The 11590-nt window shown below is 43.4% G+C and overlaps 1 protein-coding gene across 1 annotated transcript; it reads left to right on the top strand.

Moving 5' to 3' along the window:
* Positions 1–7229: 7229 nt before the first annotated feature.
* mc1r (melanocortin 1 receptor) lies at positions 7230–9277 on the top strand. The gene has a single exon (XM_079465379.1). The coding sequence runs from the start codon at positions 7252–7254 to the stop codon at positions 8239–8241; it is 990 nt and encodes a 329-aa protein (XP_079321505.1). The 5' UTR covers positions 7230–7251; the 3' UTR covers positions 8242–9277.
* The last annotated feature ends 2313 nt before the right edge of the window (positions 9278–11590 follow it).

The following is an 11590-nucleotide window of genomic DNA, read 5'->3' as shown; positions in this document are numbered from 1 at the left end:
ATAAGGAAACCATTTTACCTGCTCGATCTCTTAAGAATAAGCATCGACGATAGTTTGCAATATGTCCGAGACCCCCGTCATCGACGACTTGTCTGTCAACCGAAATTTTTTCAGCGCCGCCGAGCGCGTCTCATCAATCCAGCTCAGGATCGGAATCATCAAGCGATTTCCCGGCTTCATCACTGGGCCGCCAGCTCCGCCGTTCTACACCTCAAAAGGCTAAATCCAGAGGTGGTACTTCATCACCTGGCCCAAAGAGATGTCCACCTCCTTCCCCCGCTTCTTCCTACACCTCCACTCACAATACGATCCCCGCCATCCAGAAATGGATCGTCCTGGGCCTACAACTTGCTCTGTATTAACGCGGATCTGCAATTTCACAGGCGGTTGACCAAGGCGGAGCTTTTCTGCCTCTACGCCTCTTCACTGGCGGAAACCGCCTCACCGAAGTGCGCTACGGAAAAGTCCACCGCCAAGCCGGGCACGGCTCGCGGTTCTCCTTATTCCCGGCCCGGGCAATCCACCTCCGCGGCTCGTTGTGGCCGCCCGCGGGGAAGCCGGCACAGCAGGACTTCTGCGAGCGCAGGTATCGGCAAGGATTTCCCGGACTCCATGAACCTGCCGGTCCCTCTCATCATAGGCCAGCTTCGGCCTCCTGCCAACACCCCGCCAGCAGTTAACACTGCGGGCCGCCCACGAAACATTAGCTCACCAGCACCTGGAGCTCCGGTGCTTTAACACCCATTCCCCGCCCTTGGCTCTTGGCCCACGGCGCCTCCGTCGACCACTAGCGCGAAGCTGCCACAGCTAGCGATGCAGGCGGCGGTTTTTGGCCATTTCCCAGCCATCTTAGTAACCGCTGCTAGCGCGAGCATGACTTCGCAGACCCGATCCAACTTTTCATTGGCCACGGCGACAGCAATGCCAGTGCCAATTAACGCACCAGCCTTGGAACCGCCTCCAGTTTCGGGAACATAAGATCTCCGATCTTGACAGGTGCGGACACAGACCTTAATTTTCTCCTCACCTTTATCACCCCATCAACCGAGAAGCTGATCACTTACGGCGATCTATGGCTCACGTTTAAAAATCAGTCACCCAACCACACCCGCACACTCTTCTTTCCCCGAATTTACCGTTGCTTTGACTGCTACACCGATGTGATCTGCATTGCGTTCCCTCATAGGAGACGCGAGCTGGGCGATTACCTCGCCATCGTGGCAGAGCTCGCTCTCTCCTACGGGGGCGCGCATTTCTACACGTACCACAAACTGACGCAAAATTCATTATCGGCCCCTTCGACGCTCCCCCATTTTCCGTATTTCGCATCAGCCCCATCGGCGTAGCGATGCGTAAATCCTCTGGCAAAAAGCGCCTCATATTCGATCTCTCGTCACCACACGGCTCGGCCTTTCCAAGCATCAACAGCCTCCAATTGAGGAATTGTCCCTGCACTATCATAACATCGATCAAGCCATTACTTTAATAAAACATGCAGGTCGTGGCGCTTGGCTAGCCAAAGTCGATTTTACATCCGCGTTTAAAGTCATGCCCATCCACCCAGACTGCTGGCACCTTTTGGCTTTCGTTGGCACAATAAATTTTACTTTTGCAGAAGCAGCCCAAAGAATTTTCGTCAGAGGCAACTTGCTTGATTCTCTCTAACAATTATGCAATTCCCTACCTCATCCACCTACTAGACGATTTTTTTAACATCTCGTCTCCCGACTCGTTTCCGGCTGCGCATCTAGCAAAAGTCCAGCAGGTTTTTGAAAATCTCGGTGTTCCCCTTGCCCCAGACAAAACTTCAGGACCGAGCACGTCCATCGAATTTCTCGGAATAAAATTAGACTCGCTTAAATTCCAGGCTTCTCTGCCAAAAGAGATAATCGACCGAACGATCGTCATCATTTCCTCCCTATTAGCTAATCCCCGCTGCTCCAAAGGCGAGCTCCAGTTTGTTCTTGGCCATCTGAATTTCGCGATGAGAAAAATCTCGCAAGGCCGCCCGTTCGTTTCACACCTTGTCTCTCTCGCGTCCTCCACGCACGCTTTAGAGGACACGCTGTATCCACTGGTTGTCGCAGCATCCCTATGGGGAAAAGAGTGGTCAGCTTCCAGTATAACCGTACATTGTGATAATGAGGCAACCGTTCATTGCATTAACAAAGGCCACTCCCCCGCTTTAATGCCGTTCCTCAGACGCCTCATCTGGATCTCAGCCTGTGACCAGTTCATTCTAACTGCCAAACACATTCCCGGATCAAAAAATCTGATTGCTGACGCCCTTTCTTTTTTTCGCTTTCCAGAAGTTCAGGCTGCTGGCGCCCACCAACACCGGCACCTCCCTATTCGGAGCTGATATTCCGGTAAACCACCCACTTAAAACCCTCCTCGATGCATCTCGAAACTCCATCATCCAAGCCGTCTCCCTTAGGACCCTCCAATCTTATCTCACTGCATGGAAAAGCTTCCACTTTTTCTGTCCTCTCCATCACCTCCTACATCTCCTTCCTAAACTCGTCGAAAAACCTCCAAGCTAGCTCAATTAAAGGTTACATGAGTGGAGTCCAGTCCTTCCACAAGCTCATATTCAACTCTCCAACCACAGCCATAGCCAGCTCCCAAACATCTATGCTCCTCAAGGGCATTCAAAGAACCCAGCCTGCTCGCCCAGACGCCAGGCAACCTATAACCCTGGATATACTGACCAGATGCATTTCCACCCTCTGTAAAGGATATCACTCCAAGCACGTCGATCGCACACTCGACAGCATGTTTATCCTAGCCGTTTTCGGCTTTCTAAGATGTTCGAAAATTTCCACCACATCTATCTTCAACCCCTAATCCATCCAACGTTTTTGGACCTATCAGTACTTGATTCATAGACGATTTCATTCTCCATTTTACAAAGCAAGATGGACCAAACCAGGAGGGGGGACATTTCATCTACATATTCAACCTCCAGTCACCGATTCAGCCTTATCAGACCCTTCTAGCCTAACCTTCACTTCAGGAAATCCCAGACCAAAACCACATTAAACCCTCTCTTCGTTGACGAATCTAACCACCCAGCCACACGCTTCTGGTTCCAAAAACACCTCAAAGCCGTATTGCTTCTGTCCGGCATTCCCGCAGACCACTTTTCCGGCCACTCTTTCCGCATAGGCGCAGCAACTACAGCCAACCAAAAAGGCCTATCGCAGTCTCAAATCCAAGTACTAGGGCGCTGGACATCATAAGCTTTCAAGAGCTACATCAGGTCAGATCGCTCCATCATCAGGGAAGCCCATCGAACCCTCATTTCCCAAATCATCTAAAATAATCCATCCTTCACCCACATGGGCTCGAACCTCCACCACTTCAGCCTTCAGGGAGATCTCACCGCCACTGCAACCGCCTCAGCAATCACCAGGGATTTAGACCCAACCCGCAGGGGCCATCGCCCAAGTCTCGGGCTCTGCCTCAGCAGACTTTTCAGCAGAAGCCAACATCGCAGCAGCATCCCCCCTCAGCAGAGGCCAGTGCTTCCTTTCGAATGCGTCGAAGCCAGCGTCGCAGCAGCGATCGCCTCTGCAGAGGCCAGTGCTTCCAACTAAGGAGCCCTAAGGAGCCATCATCCTCTTGTCTTTACCCGAACGCAGCCCAACGCCTCCGCACCGTTCAGCATCGTGTTTGGGGGGTATGCGTACTCCGGCGGCTGTCTCACTTCTTGCTCAAACCAGTTCCGAGCTCAGTCCAGTGGTTTAAGTGTAGTGGTTAGGAGATCTTCCTCAGGCTGCCTCTCCATCGCAGGTCTCCTCTCTTTTCTGATGATGTGTGTATGTAGAACATGCGACAGTACAGGCCCGGTAAGGTTCATCCCTTAGACTTTACATTGAAATCCTTCATTCCTCTCAGTTGCCCAAAGGTAATTTCATGGTTCTGTCCTGCTTGGGCTGCACTGTAACAGGTTTGGGTCAGGAAATGGTGTCTTCAAACAGTCCCATCATACATGTGACTGAAGATTGTTGACTCGTGCAGATTCAGGTCATTTTGCTTCAGTGCTGGACGATACTGTAGGTGCACATCAGGTCACACACCATCTATGGAATCAGTCAGCTTCCTTATCAATTCAATTCCTTTTTGCTTAATATTATTACTAATTATATTAAAATTATTATTATCTGCAAATATTTTTTTTAATAATTTAGTGAGGCCCATTATGCATTCTATGACATTAGTCAAGACTGAAAGACACATGCAATGATTATTGACATGATCATGATAATCTTTAGTTCCTTTATATCATATTTATTGTTAGAATTGTTCTAAATATATTATATTATATTACGATAAATATTGTTCTAAAAGCAAACATCACGTTAATTCAGGTTAAATTCACAATGCACTTTCTATTAATCCTGTACCTTGCGCAACATGTAGCTTTTGTATGAATGAAGCCGACTTGACTGCGTCATGGCCGCCATCTAATCCTGTTTGCATGAAATAAACCGACTCCAGATCAGGTTTAAGCTAACGGACCTGTTGCTAAAACAACAAGTCCAGGATGAGCGTTGAAGAACCGAACAATCCAAGGTCATGCGAAATCGTCAACTATCAAATCCAGCTGACTGAGTGAGCGAGGTACGAAGAGCGGGCCCCTGAACCCTTAAACGTAATCTTTCTCTTTTTTGCCAAATGAATCCTTTGTAGGGAGACGCTCAACTACTTCCAGAAAGTTTTTTTGTTTGTGTGATTTTATCATGTGTAGTATTAACACAATGTCGATATTCACAGTTTTGAATATGAAAGGTTTTTTCAATACCGGAATATGATGACACCCCTAGCACAACAACAAGCAAGCAAAACCACACTCTTTTTTTTTTAGATTATTCAAGGCTCCACATGATCATGTAATGGTGTTAATAAAATGGTGTTTGATAAAATACTGTCCTTGTTTGCCGGTTTACCTGAGGCTACGAGCAGAGTTGTGAGTGTTCATGTGATCAGAAGATCAGAACAAGCGCACCTTCAGGCCACCTGCACTCCCTCATGTAGGCTCCTCTACAATATTTGAGAAATATCATTTCATGGTGTACGCAGACAGACAAGAAAGCCAGTGGAAAATTCTAATCGACAACCTACGTCAATTTTCCATTGACTTCAAACATATTTTGTGGTTAACATGTCGTGACTTCAGATGTACGGTTTTCCCTCAGGATTGTTACATTATGTGTTTTTCGGGATCCACGATGATCGTTCGTTTTATGTGTGATCATTTAAATGTCCGATTCTCTCATATTCCTATTGGAGATTTATTATGCACCATTCATTTAGGGTAGCAAGGATTTACAATTATAAAAGCTAATTTTATATTCTCACTGCTACAAATAATGGAAAAGAGTTTTATAAATAAGTTACGAATAATGTTTGTTTACGCCAGGCACTGACGCACTAAAATCATAGGTCACAAAGAATGGAAGCTTTGAGTTTACTTTTATGTCCTAACTTTCCCTGCGATTCAGATATGCTTGTGTTGTAGATTTCAGTCATAAATACCCACTAGGAGGAAGCAAGTCTTTTTGTCCCCTTTCATTTCCATTCGTTTCCTTGAATGATGACTGATAAGTGGAAGGCGTCAATATAATTTCTTTATTTTACTTTTCGGAAATTTTTAATGTGTCCTATTTATTTGCCATTTGTGCTGTTCTGGACGCATAAACATGATTTAAAGGAAGATTAGTCATGGAGGTCATAGTGTCTTGTGACAAAAAGAAAAAATTGTACTGCAAGAGAAGCAATGATATAACTGACCTGACTAATGCAGCATATCTGCAAGTATTCCTGTCTATGGAGATATCCAATGAAACTGAGCTTAAATGTGTATGTGTGAGCGTGTGCGTGAATTGAACTGAACACTGGCTATTGCAGTATGAAAGAGCCACATAGGGCTCTGTAAAGGTTAATAGAACTGAATCATTATTGTATATTGGTTTCAAATCCTATTCATCTAAAAATACCCACTGTTGCCAAGGATGGTCTTCTTCTGTTCAGGCCACCATTCATCAGCAAGTTGATTGTTCTTTGGCCATTTTTAATAAAAGAAAAAACTTAACGCGGGCACTTTTGGCACAAAGGCACATAAAACTGTGTGTTGTTATTTTCAACATCAACACAACAAGTCTTTATATAGAAGGTGGAGTGCATAATTGCTCAGAGCTGTTTTGAAGTCTCATGACCCGACAGTCACAGTAATTCAGGGAGGGAGAGTGTCATAGAGAACCACATCTGTGACTTACCCAACGGCCAGGATATTTCAGAGAGAGAGAGAGAGACAGAGAGAGAGAGAAAGAGAGGGAGAGAGTACAAGATCTTTGATTTGGTCGCATGATTTTATAATTTGGCACTAGCCGGACGTCACCACTGGCGTAATCAGCATATGGTACCACTGCAAGTGTTATGACATGATAGATAACTTGTATAACAGCAAAGTTTGGATGCCTTCAGCCAATCCAATGCACGATTATACATAACTGTTGTTACATAAACATAAATCAAGCATTTTCTTATTAATGTTTAAACAACAATTTCTTCCATCTTTTTTGGCTGTTAAATTTGAAAAGTTTTGTACGAAACGTTTATCCATAGTAAACGTTTGTCTACTTGGTGGTCTGTGATTCCGTTAAGGCAACAATTCATCACCAAACCTCGTTCATAACACCGTGTTGGACCTGCATATCATTTTCAAACACATTTTGCAGGTCTTTAAAGCAGAAGCGCATTTGGCATTTACGTCACGTGGTCACTTCAGAGGAAAAGAAGGACAAGCAGATCAAGAGCAGAACATCACCACTGAGAGAATCAAGGCGCTTCTGTTATAAGAGGTTGACCTCCCTGATGACCACATGAGCTTTAGAAAACACGATGTACGTCTTTGTGTCTCTACAGAACTTTGACGACGAAGCTAACAACAAATGACACTGAAGTCCGAGGCTGTTCCCGCGGTGCGCAAGTGTGCGGAATCAACATTACGCGTTTCTGAGTGCGCAAATGTTAGGAATGCGAAACTGAGTTTGAAAGCTTATCCAGAATTGCATGATCATTTCTCCTCCGCAATACGCACTGGTTCGAGACTTTGCCGATGATCTTACGTTTATGAAGTTGATACACTTTTAAAGTTTACAGAGAACGCTGATATATCCTCTGTGTTAGAATATCAGAGGTGTGCCGAAGCTCAACCGGACTGAATGAGGAGGGACTCGTTGGAGCATGAACGACTCGTCGCTTCGCCATCACTTGGGCATCACGCACATGGATCAAAGCGCGGAACATCCGTACAATATCGACACGAACATCACTTTCGGCAGCAACGTTACGCACGGGGACATGAACGCCACGGGCATCTCCCAAATCATGATCCCCCAGGAGCTGTTTCTCGTGCTCGGTTTGATCAGTTTGGTGGAGAACATTTTGGTGGTTGTGGCGATCATCAAGAACAGAAATCTCCATTCGCCCATGTATTATTTCATCTGCTGTCTGGCGGTGTCTGACATGCTGGTGAGCGTCAGCAACGTGGCGGAGACGCTCTTCATGTTATCGATGGAGCAAGGGCTGCTGCTCGTCACGGCAAAGATGATACAACACCTGGACACCGTGATCGACATCATGATCTGCAGCTCGGTCGTCTCCTCGTTGTCGTTCCTGTGCACCATCGCGGCGGACCGCTACATCACCATATTTTACGCGCTTCGCTACCACAGCATCATGACTACGAGGCGCGCCGTTGCCATCATCGCCGTGGTTTGGCTTACGAGCATCACCTCCAGCTCTTTGTTTATCGTGTACCACACGAACAAGGCGGCCATCGCCTGTCTCGTCACGTTTTTTATCGTGACGCTGGTGTTCACGGCGGTCCTATACCTGCACATGCTCATCCTGGCGCACGTTCACTCCAGGCGCATCAGGGCTCTCCACCACAAGAGCCGCCGGCAGGCCACCAGCATGAAGGGTGCTGTCACTCTGACCATCCTGCTCGGGGTTTTTATAATCTGTTGGGGGCCATTCTTCCTCCACCTCATTCTCATACTCATATGTCCCTCCAACCCGTACTGCAGGTGTTACTTCGGCCACTTTAACCTCTTTCTAATCCTTATCATATGCAACTCGCTCATAGATCCTCTCATTTACGCGTACCGCAGCCAGGAGCTGCGCAAGACTCTTAAGGAAATAGTCTTCTGTTCGTGGTGCTTTGTAATGTGACACATTTAATGGAAATGCAACACGTGAAGCGGGATCATGGCAACCTGACATGCTGGACAGATGACACGTTTCTGGTGCAAACCAATTGCTTAAATTTGTCAAAACAGATGCATAGAAATAATCTGAAATACCTCTATACAAGGACGAAGGGTCTAATATAGCGAAGAAAGTTTCGTCCATCAGCTCATATTTATTGCTTTTATAACAGAAATAGCCATTGATAAACTATGCTGAATGCATGGACCTGGGTAAATTCATCGCTTCAAATTAAATATATTCTCTCTCTCACAATGCCTCACAAAGTCTTTGGTTAGCCAGACAAAAGCCCAATAAGATAGTTAACCCTGTGTTATAAAGTTCAGCTCTGGTCAAGTTCAACCTGAAATGTAAATGAAAGACTTGAATTCAGTGTTGCTAACATTTTGTATATTGAGAGTCGCCAGAAATAAAGAGTTCGGTATGTTTAGACCTGTGAAATCAATGAACTAAAATCTAACACACTGTAAATAGTTCAGACTAAATAATATTGTCTTCGCAAAAGAAAACTTGTGTTGAAATATACTTTATAGTTATTTGAGTTGTATCATTTTCATTGTTTTTTTCAAAAGCCATTTCTTCTACAGAGTGCTACAGTATTAGTATTGTAATATATAATATAATATGATATTGGTATTTGTATTTTCAGTACTCTACAGGTACACACATGTACATTGGATTTAGACTTTTAACTTCCACAAAACGTTTTCTAACTGCTGAAGGATCCTCTTAAGTTCTGACTTATAACTGTTGAGAGAGTCTATAAAAAAGTAGTTTATTTAGCATGAAATGCATTCATAAGATTGTGATATGTTTTATTTATTGTTGTAATTGTTTCGTGTCAGTTCGAACAGGCATTGTGCCTAAGCTTCTTAAATGTCTTATGTCTTAATTCTATATTATCAGCTAGTAAATGTATCATCACATTTTGGAATGAAATGTTATGTTAAAGTCTCAGATTTAACAAACACTTCTTATATGAATAATTAAAGGCAGATGAGTAAGGAATCTATTTCATTTATTTGACTAAAATGTCTTATTGGAGGACATATTTAATGTATTATAACACAATGTTGGCTACAGTCAGGTCAAACATGTATTAAAGTTTTTTATTTGATAATTTATCACAATAGACAAAGTAAAAAACATACATAGAATGGAAACATATACCTTTTTGGGATCTTTATGTAAGTTCCTCACTTTACACAAAAAATAAATGCAAAATAATGTGGCCAAACGTATATTAATGAAACACATCTTAATTAAGCCCAATTCTCGTAGTCAAGCCTGTATTTCGCATATGCTCTTTGTTTTCTGAGGGTAAATAGAGTTGTTTTCTGCTACTGCTGTATTAAGAGAAGCACATACAAATAAATAGGTAAAACAAGCCACGTGGTTATATATCCAGACCTCTCCGTGATAGTTCGTGAACTGCCACTCCAGTTATTCACGAGGCTGAAGAAATCTAAAGAATCAGCCACGAGGCTGAAGAATCCCCCTGGGCAGGAAAATATATTTTGGGACTCTTGGATGATTGGAATGTAATTCAAATACGAGTTTAACAAACACGTATTTGTTCGAAACGTTAACAAACATCCCACAGGATTTCCTTTTAAAGTACTTAAAGGGATAGTTCACCTAATAATAACTGTCACCAGACACTCAACCTTTTTTTCTATTAAACACAAAAGATGATCTGTTTCAGAGTTTGAAACTGACAGACTCAACTGACAAAAGAACAATGTCATCCAAGACAAAACATCTCACAGGTTTAAAACAACAAAGTAAATAATGCTAGGTCATTTTTGGGTGGTATATTCCGATATAAAGAATGAATTGGAGACCATGCTGCAAGTAGTTTTTATGCAATGGGTAAAAAAACTATTTGAAGAGAAAACCTAAAGTAAGCCAAACATCTTTCTTTCTCTCCTTCTACACTTTAGTTTTCACAGGTACCATGAAAATTAATCAAACTTAATAAGTCGACAGTTCAATTGTTCACAAATGGCAAGTTCAACAAGTTCATTTTGTCTGGGTGGTTGACAAATAATGCATTATTTACATTTACATTTAGGAGACGCTTTTATCCAAAGAGACTTACATAGCATTATCCTATACATTTTACATAGGTATCTGCAATCCCTTGGGATTGAACCCACAACCTTGCATTGTTAACACAATGCTCTTACCACTGAGATACAGGTAAGCTTTATAAAAAGATTTGGTCATGCTTTAATTCATGAGACCATGAAACGGAAGTTACGATTGACTTCTTTTCTGTATCTGATATCCAAGTGAAACGTCTTCTGAAATTTAAGAAAATGTGGGGCGGCACTTTATTTTTCCCTTCCCTTTTAATTGCGTTGTTGTAAATTGGGCCTAGGAGGGCTAAACATGCCTGGCCATTGGACAGTGAGTATAGTCCTACCTCTTTTTTGTTGCTGTTGAGAGGGGGAGAGGAGCTTTACCTTTTTGATTAAAGATTACAAGTACAAATACATTTTGAAAAAAACAATGGTATGCACGGATAAATCTTTTAATATAATCACTGCAACACTGTAAAACACTTCCTGTTTGATTTCATGGTGACTTTAATGTTCTTTTGGCCCTCTATTAACAAAACCGTAGTTTAAACCTAATTTAATAGTGTTCATATTTGATGAACAGCTGTCCTTCACTGATCAAATTGCAAAGACAACCCGATCCTGCCGATATGCCTTATTCAACATTAGAAAGGTTAGACCCTACCTCACTGAGCATGCGGCACAACTCCTAGTCCAGGTCCTGGTGTTCTCAAGGTTGGACCACTGCAATGCTCTCCTTGCTGGTCTTCCTGCAAAGACTATCAAACCACTTCAGCTGGTTCAAAACACAGCAGCACGCCGTTTTCATCTCTCTCCACTGGCTACAGGTTAAAGCCCGGATCAGATTCAAGAAACTGATGCTTGCCTACAGGACTATTACTGGATCTGCACCGGCATACTTCACACACTCCAACACCCCATCAAGAACCCTGCATTCAGCAAACCAGCGGCGTCTTGTATTGTCTACTCATAAGGGCAATAAATCTCAAAGGACAACAAAACTTTCCTTAAAACCTAAATGAACGAACCATTCTGAGACAAAAACCTATGTGCACATGCCAAGAGCCTCACTAGGCGCTTCAGTAAAGTAACATGACCTTGAATGGGATCCTTTAACTATATAAAGTTAATTATGGGGATATGGTGTCACACTATAGATTTCCAGTGAAAAACTGTATCAAGCCCACATGCTTTTAGAAATACATAGATGATAAAATGTATTGCCATTT

This window comes from Barbatula barbatula (genome assembly GCF_947034865.1).
Source record: "Barbatula barbatula genome assembly, chromosome: 10".
In the NCBI taxonomy this organism is placed as follows: domain Eukaryota; kingdom Metazoa; phylum Chordata; class Actinopteri; order Cypriniformes; family Nemacheilidae; genus Barbatula; species Barbatula barbatula.
Note: the sequence above shows the minus strand (reverse complement) of the source record. Positions and strands in the feature narration are given on the sequence as shown.

Bases quoted from the DNA above. Each gene is read 5' to 3' on its own strand.
- mc1r (XM_079465379.1), top strand. From the start codon at position 7,252: ATGAACGACTCGTCGCTTCGCCATCACTTGGGCATCACGCACATGGAT.